General features: G+C 52.3%; 1 protein-coding gene across 1 annotated transcript; it reads left to right on the top strand.

Annotated features, from left to right (window-relative positions):
• The first annotated feature begins 1154 nt into the window (after nucleotides 1–1154).
• Nucleotides 1155–4188, top strand: LOC108508169 (16 kDa beta-galactoside-binding lectin). The gene is made up of 4 exons (XM_017836754.1): nucleotides 1155–1287; nucleotides 3103–3182; nucleotides 3316–3487; nucleotides 3977–4188. Exons 1-4 carry the CDS (start codon nucleotides 1279–1281, stop codon nucleotides 4118–4120), a joined length of 405 nt encoding a protein of 134 aa, XP_017692243.1. The 5' UTR covers nucleotides 1155–1278; the 3' UTR covers nucleotides 4121–4188.
• The last annotated feature ends 4162 nt before the right edge of the window (nucleotides 4189–8350 follow it).

The following is an 8350-nucleotide window of genomic DNA, read 5'->3' as shown; positions in this document are numbered from 1 at the left end:
GGATGGTGTCAGGAGTCAGGATGCTGTGCCTGTAACCATGAGCATGCTGCTCTAATGAAGTTCCAGCAGCCCCCTGCAGGGCACCATGTTTCCCACTGCTACCTAGCCATAAATTCCTGCACTGTTTTGTGAGGTGCCCTGTGCAGCCCTTCCAAAAATTACCTGCAGACAGGTGTCTCACAGGCTGGTCATGACTCGGCCAACAAGTAGCACACTGCATTTATCCAGCAGCTCTGACTGCGGGTTTACAGGTGGGATTGTGAAGCTGCATGTCAGTAGTGTCACTGCAGGTATGAGGGAAACTGAGGCACGGAGGGCTGAGGACACTGCTAAAGCCACTGCAAAGTACAAGCTGATCCAGTGACACAGGCCCCCAAAGCACTGCAGCTGCTCCCACCTTCACTGCCCTACCCTGCCAAGGCCCTCGGGGCAGTCATGCTGGGTGCTTTTAAGGGATTTAGGAAAGGGGAATAGCAGGCATTAGGGACTGGCTGGGAGTGCAGGCTCCTCTCCTGTCCTCTCAGCTGCACGCTGGCCTGTCCTGCCTCTTCCTCAGCTAACAAAGCATTTCTCTTTTCCCTCTGGAGCCTTTTGCAACCGGAATGGAACCAGCGAGATCAGGCTACTTTTCAAAAGATGCAGCCTGAATTCTCACATCTGCTAGAGCCCCACACCACCAACCTGAACTGTCAGGCACTTTTTAAATACCGACATGGAGTATACCAAACCCTTGAGTTTCATTTCACTGCAGGCAGTGATGATTTGTACCCAGGGGCTCCTGTCAGTCCAGGCCTTGCAGGCACAAGGCTGGGCTGGGAGAACACGTATCCACAGAGGCACTCACTTTGCAGCAGTAACACGAGGACTCCAATCCTGATTTTAGACAGAGATCGCTTAACAAAAGCACCTCGCTGCTATCACAGAGCCGCACTCCGGCTCCTGGGATAGGAGCCAAGAGACACTGCATAGCAGCTAGGAGAGCTTACAGTAAGGATTTCCAGGATCACGCAGAAGCAAACAACCACTTAGCTCTTAAAATCATACACTTTCTGGCTGCAAAGAGCAGTATCGCTACAGATCTCCCGCTGTCCCCTTTAAATGGCTGGGAAGCTCCATCCCCGAACAGCTGCAATCGATCACCACCTTCGCCGCCCCCCCTCCAATCATGTGATAGTCCTGCCCGAGGGATTTAAGCTGCTGGAGCTGCGCGTTGCCTTACTCCGGCTTGTGGAGAAGGGGCTCGGGGGTGTCCTGCCTGGTGGGGCTGGTGTCTGCAGCATGGAGCAAGTGAGTGCCTCTTTTGGCTGGTGTGACAAGCAGGACTAGGGCTGGGCTGTGTATGGACTTTGGGCCTGGTGCCAGAGGTAGGAGGAGAAAAGAATGAGCTGAGAGGAAGTGCGAGGTTGATACATGGCTGTGGGAGGAACAGGGCTGACCAGCCGGTTTTCCTCTCCTCCTCGAGCATGTTATAAGTGGGAAAGCTGAGGAATGTTTCTATCCTCAAGTAGTCTAAAGGTTTGGGTCTATTTGTAACTCTGCAGTTTGAATACCCTTTATACTTTTTTTTTTCCCCTTAAACTTTGTATTTTCCTTCTGGCAAAATGCCTTTTGGGTAGAGGGCTGGGTTAACTCCTATTGTAACAGGAGAGGAAAGCAGGCTGGCAGTGTATTCTAAGCCACCCCTTCCCCCCCAGCTTTACTTTCCTCGAAAGACCCCCTGGGCACTGAGTTCCAGCGCTGCACTAGAAGCAGAGCCAGAAGGCAGAGTTAGTGCCGTGGAGATAAGTGGTTTAGTGACTCGGGGGGCGGGGGGGAACCTGACCTCGGCAGTCTGGGTGTGGGCAGAGCAGGGAGCAGTCAGGAGGGCAACGACAGCTGGGGCTGGGTGGCAGTGCCCAAGTCAACTAGTTTGCAATTGGTCTCCCTACCTGAGCTGATGTGGTTTGGTACAACTCGGCAACATTGCTTCTGCAGCAGCTGGTAAAGCAGTGCCTGTCCCCTGCTCTTGAATCCCCTCCTGCGTTGGGTTTGCATGGCCGTGTTTGGGGAGTGGGGGGGCTATAGGGGTGGCTTCTGGGAGCAGCTGCCAGAAGCTTCCCCCATGTCCGGCAGGGCCAATGCCAGCTGGCTGCAGGAGGGACCTGCTGCTGGCCAAGGCCCAGCCCAGCAGAGGTGGCAGTGATGCCTCCATGATAACACGCTTAAGGAACAAAAGCTGTGGCGCAGAAGGAATTGCACTCTGAGAACAGAGGAGTGAAAATATGTGAGAGAAACAGCCCTGCAGACACCCGGGTCAGTGAAGAAGGAAGGGGAGAGGTGCTCCAGGAGCCAGAGCTGAGGTTCCCTTGCAGTCTGCAGTGAAGACCATGGTAAAGCAGCTGTGCCTTGCAGCCCATGGAGGTCTGTGGGGGGCAGAGATCCACAAGGAGACCAAGCTGGAGTAGGTGGATGCCTGAAAGAAGGCTTTGAACCTGTGGAATGGACCAACAATGGAGCAGTTTGTGAAGAACTGTAGCCTATGGGAAGGACTCATGTTGGAAAAGCTTGTGGAGAGCTGTTGCCTGTAGGATTGATTCCATGCTGGACCAGGGGAAGGACTTATCACCCTGAGCAGTGACAGAAAACAACCTGTGGTGAACTGATCCCCATTCCTTGTCTCCCTGTGCCTCTGGCGGGGAGAGGAGGTAGAGCTTGGGAAGGAGGGAAGGGTGGGGGGGATGTTTGTTTTACTTGTCATTATCCTGCACTGATTTTGATTAATAATAAATTCAATTAATTTATGCAAGTTGAGTCTGTTTTGCCTGTGACAGTAATCCGTGAGTAACCTCTCCCTGTCCTTATTTCAACTCATGAACCTTTTGTTGTGGAGGGGCATGATAGAATGGCTTTGGCGGATACCTGGCATGTAGCCAGGGTCAAGCCACCAGGCTCTGTGTCACCTTTAGGGGAGTGGGAGATCCCTGTGGCAGCTGGGCCTGACTCAACCCTTCCTCTGGCACAGAACTGGTGTCTGGGTCTGCCAGAGCTGCTTTGTGCCCTGGCCCAAGCAGGACTGGAAGCCTTGCCCTGGGACAGACTAACCCCTGTGGTTTGGCCCTGCAGGGAGTGGTCGTTACTCAGCTGGACATCGAGCCTGGTGAGTGCATCAAGGTCAAAGGGAAGATCAAGTCTGATGCCAAAGGGTGAGTGAGGAGAATCATGGTGAATGAACTGATGTGGCACTGGGGTGTGAACAGAGCTCCTGCTGTGTTCAGCTTGCCAGCACTGGGTAGCTGGAGCTGCTTCACAGGCACCTCCTTGGCACTGTTTCCCCAGGTTTGCTGTGAACGTTGGGAAGGACAGCAACACCCTCATGCTGCATTTCAACCCTCGCTTTGACTGTCACGGGGACATCAACACCATCGTGTGCAATTCCAAGGAGGACGGCACGTGGGGTGAGGAGGACAGGAAGGCTGACTTTCCCTTCCAGCATGGTGACAAGATTGAGGTGAGGCCTGAGGGTGCACAAGGCCCTGGTACTGAGCACTGAAGGGCCAAGAGCACAGCTCTTTAATGCTGCCTGTGCCTCTGTGGAGCAGAAGGAGCAGGCATGGAAAGGGAATAAGCAGCAGGGGAAGAGTCTTGCAGTTAAAGCCAATGAGCTGTCAAGCCAATGCCCCACAGCTCAGATGTGTTAAGGGCCACTCTGGCTCTCCTTTGCAAGCCACACAGCTCAGAGCAGTTAAAACAGTGCCCTGAGACTCAGACTGGGTCTGTCTTATCCTGGAGCTCCAGAAACTTGGAGCTGACCTTGGGGCAGAGCAGACCCCCTTCCTGCCCTCCATGCCTCTGCTGGGCAGGGAGGAGGCTGAGATGGTGAGCATGGCCTTGCACCAGCAGCCACCTCGCCTGTCCCACACCCAGACTGGAGTAGTGGGGAATGAGGGAGGCCTGGGAGCTGTGATGTGTTAACCTTTCTCCTTGTGGCTCTCTACAGATGTGCATCTCCTTCGATCAAACTGAGGCCACGGTGAAGCTGCCTGAGGCGGAGTTCAAGTTCCCTAATCGGCTGGGCTTGGAGAAAATTCAATACCTGGCTGTGGAGGGTGACTTCAAAGTCAAAGCCATTAAGTTCAGCTAACAGTTATAGCTTGGTTTGTTTTGTTTTCTGCCCCATGCATAGTGAAATAAACCCAAACTTGCAATGGCTGCTTCCTCTGCTGTTTCCTGCTCTAATCTGCTTGCTCCTGTGTGTGCTACAGGGGTGGGCAAGGAGGGGATATGTATCCAGCCACGTGCCTCCTTACACTGTGGATTTGCAGGTAGTACTGATTTAGGCACAAGCCAGGTAAAGCATGACTGACTGTGAGTAAAGCTGCCTTAGCAGTAGTTGCTCCCTTCACCTTGTTGGCTGCAGTAAGTGGTCCCTGTCTGGTTTCTAAAATCTGGGATTAGTCCAGCCAGGGAAGCTTAAACAGGGGTATATGGGGTGTTCATTGTGCTATCTCTGACCAAGAAAAGCTGCTCCCATCTCCTCGCTGGGGATGAGGGACTGACAGGGAACACAAGGCATGGCTTGAGCTTATGCAAATAGCTTTGCTTTCCAAGACCATGCTCAGCACTCGGGTGCATTGCAGGCTGGCACAAGCATACCTGAGCAGCAGAAAAGAGCAGGCAGGTCAGGCTGACTGCACTTGCCAGGAAACAGATGTGGAGTGAAAGGTGAAGCCTGACAGAAAGCTGAGGTGTGAGGTCGTGAGAGGATCGGGCTGTCTGTGCTGCCTCATGAATTGAGGTCTTAACACAGAGACCTGGTATCAGGTACCATAAAGTCAGGGGCTGAGCAACATACCCAGTATGGGTGACAGACCACGTGGCAGCCTGTGGGACAGTGTCTGTAATGCTGGACTGCTACGCCCCAGGTGCAGCTTAAGGGCTGTACAGAACTAGGTTACCACAGGTATTAAATCCTGAGTGCACCAAACAATTCCAGTTAGGCAGATGAACAAAAAAGCTTAGTGAACAGTCTCTTGTGCTTACAAGCTTTCTGCTCATGCAATGCCTTGGAGTGTGTCTGCTACTGCTCCTTCCCAGCATCCTGCTAACCATGCTGACCCAGGAGAGAGCTGGAGCTGGGACTGATGTGGCATTTGAGGACCTGGTGGAAGGTAAAGAAGTCCTATGTACTGTGGGGAACTGGGAGCGTGGACAGGCTGCCCAGGTTTGGGGGCTGGCTCTGTGACTGACAGTGCTGCCCTGGTGCAGCTCAGTCAATGGCCTGCACAGCTGAGGCCTTCCTTAGTCAAATGCTGCTCCACTGCTGGAATGTGATCCCTGTTGGCTAATCCATCAGCAGGGCTGCATTTGCTGCTCCTTCAACAGCTGAGCAGTTGGGCCAGCTGCTTGGGTAAGGGCAATACAACACTGCAGAGGATTTGAGCCATTCCAGGCTTTTCATGGAAAGGCTGACAGGCTGCAAGGCTGTTGCCCTCATGTCAGCAACACTGTCCTGACCTGTACTACAGCAGCTGCCCAGAGCTGGGCACCCCCATGGGAGATGGCAGGAGCCTGGCCATGCTGCAGGATGGGCCTGGATAATGGTGTTTTCAATTCCTGCCCTGCATCTACTGCATTATTTATGGGATAGGAGGTTAGTTTTTAGAGGCTGGGATGCCTTGACTAGGAAAAGGATGAAGGCAGCCTTGCTGATGCTTTGCCTTGTCAAGTAAGTCTTGAGATTGTTTTATTCTGCAGGGTGTTTGGGGTGGGGAGCTGGGGAAAAGAGGATAGTTTTTGTCTTGTTTCCCCCTCTGTCACATTACCTGGCTGCAGGTAGCTAAGTGCAGTGTACAGCACTGAAAAGGTACGAGGGCCTTATGTAGCTGAGGCACAGAGGAGCTCACAGCTGGTCTGTGTGTGCCTGCTCCTGCCTGCCCTGGTCAGGTGAGGTCTCTGTCTCAGAACTGACAAGAATAAAGCTAATCCTGGTTTTTTGCCCTTAAGCTGGCAGTCCTGGTTGCCAGGTAGGCTGGCCCTGAGTGTTCCTGACTGCTGTGCTCAGGGTACAAACAGTGCCCTCAAGGGGGCTACCCCCCTCCTGGACTTTCCACAAGAATTAATTAGGCCTATCCTGCTTTTTAGTGCTGGCAGTTACCACTAAGGAGACCACAAAACAGGAGAAAGGGAAGGAAGGAAGCATCCCTTTGCCAGCACTTCCTGCTGCTTGAGTTTTGTTCTCCTGTGTCCCAGAGCTATAAATAATCCTGTTCCTCTAAGTGACACTGGGAAATGTAGAGTGCCCTGGCTGGCTCCTGGAGTGGTGACAAGACTTTCTCTCCTGCTGGAGCGATTCGGAAAGCCAGAACAGTGTGCCCTGCTGCAGGCAGAGTGAGGGACACAGTGAATGGGAAAGCAGGAAGCTGGAAGAACCACAGCATGGCCTAAGGATGCAGATTTTGGGGTTTTGCCTTTTTTTTTTTTTTTTTTAATTTAAATTCTGCATAGTGTGCAGTCACCACTGTACTTCCTTACAGCATCACAGCAAGGGAAATCGGACCTCAAGACCTCCTGAGAAGCAGCTGTGAGGCTTTGTGTTCTAACATGGAGATTTAGTTGGGTACGAGGGAAAACGTCTGCAGTGGAGCAGCTGCCCAGGGAAGTGGTGGAGCCACCATGCCTGCAGGTATTTCAAAGGTGTGGAGGGACACTTGGGGACATGGTGGATTTAGTGGTGTTAGGTTAACTGTTGCACTTGATATGAAGGGTCTTTTCTAATCTAAATGATTCTATCAATACAGATTAATTGATGTATGTTTTCACCTCACACTTAAGGAGAGGAGAACAAATAATGAACTGTTTAAAAAAAAAGGTGAGTTTGGAAATGGTAGATAGGACAGGAGTTAAAATTTCACGCAGAATCTAGAAGAGCAGTGAGGGCTAAGACAGACCAGCAGCTTTGTCTTCTCAAAAAATAACTTCTCCCTGAGCGGTTCACATTAACTTCACTTGACAGAAATAGGCCATTTGAGTGACTCTGTGGCTACACGAGCCTGCATGTGACACTGACTGTCACAGCCTCAAAAGACAGAGGGAGGACACTGTGCACCCAAAAACGGTGTGTGGGGTGTGTGCTGGGGCAGCTGAGGGGCGCTCCAGGTTGAGGTGGGGCGTGGGAAACTAGCAAGGTCAATTCCCACAGAATTTACAAACAAAGTAGTGCAGGACAATTTCCTCCAAACAAAACAAATAAGAAAGTAACTGACATCCACTGTACAAAGGGACAAGGTGACCAGGTCTGCAAGAGGTGACAGTTGTATTCTTCCCTTGTCTCCTCCCCTCCTGCTCCCTCAGACCCAGTTTCAACATTTAGTTAACCAAAAGCAACTTCATCACTCACTTTTAGAAAGTCAGCCTCAAACTTTACACTGCATTACCTCATAACTGCCCCATTTTGGGGCAGCTCATAGGAAGCACACAGTTCCCTTTTCCTGTGGCATGATGGAGGTCTGGGCAGCACAAAATTGGATGCTACTGGAGTGGAATATCCTTGGGATCAGATAAGTACAAACTCTGTACCTGTCCTGTCTGCTCCTCTGGACAGGAGCCAAGGGATGAGGGCAAGTTCTGCCACACTGAGACTCCCTCACATCCCCACATGCTGGGGTCCTCCCTCCCCTTGGGCACCCCTGTGGAAACCCAACACCCAAAGCACCTACTTTCCAACAATTTTGCTGTTTTCCCCCTTTGACCCTGACCCAGCTGCTCCATAGCAGGTCATGCTGTCCCATGAGGGAAAAAAAATGCATAAAAATACAAATTTACTCACCTTTTCTCCACAGAATCAGGCTGAGGTGTGCGTCCTCCTGCAGCGCCTCAGGTGCGGGCTCCCCTCAGGCTGCCCCCCCGGCACTGCTGTCCCTCGTTAACCCCAATTACCCACAGGTGTTAGCCATAAAAACACTTGGAGGGGTGGGTAGGGAGCCCTGTGGTGGCTTTTGGAGGTTTGGGAGGGTTTCTGAGGTGTTGGTGAGGGCTGGGTGCCGGGGGTGTCCTGGAGCCCCCTGCCACTCAGGGCTCCCCTCACAGCCCCCTAAGATGGCGGCGGGGGGGGCTCGAGGCACCCCCACCCTTCGTGAGGTAAAATGGTGCCAAGAAACCATCAGGGAGGGCCACGAGAAGCTTCCGCGCAGAGCCCCTTTCCTACCCCAAAACCACCCCCCACAGGAAGACCTTCTCGTCTTCCAATTTCAGCCTCTCCAAACTGCCCTGGATACCTTTTATTAATCACAATTTTCTTTTACCTCAGCAGAATCGCAACAATCTGTGCGAAAGCAGGTCCCTCATAAGCAGCTTCCTCAGTATTTGGTCATGC

Source organism: Lepidothrix coronata, unplaced genomic scaffold (assembly GCF_001604755.1).
Source record: "Lepidothrix coronata isolate B3197 unplaced genomic scaffold, Lepidothrix_coronata-1.0 Scaffold283, whole genome shotgun sequence".
In the NCBI taxonomy this organism is placed as follows: Eukaryota; Metazoa; Chordata; class Aves; order Passeriformes; family Pipridae; genus Lepidothrix; species Lepidothrix coronata.
Note: the sequence above shows the minus strand (reverse complement) of the source record. Positions and strands in the feature narration are given on the sequence as shown.

Bases quoted from the DNA above. Each gene is read 5' to 3' on its own strand.
- LOC108508169 (XM_017836754.1), top strand. The intron at 3,183-3,315 runs GTGAGTGAGGAG...CTGTTTCCCCAG, and splicing joins ATCAAGTCTGATGCCAAAGG to GTTTGCTGTGAACGTTGGGA. The intron at 3,488-3,976 runs GTGAGGCCTGAG...GGCTCTCTACAG, and splicing joins AGCATGGTGACAAGATTGAG to ATGTGCATCTCCTTCGATCA.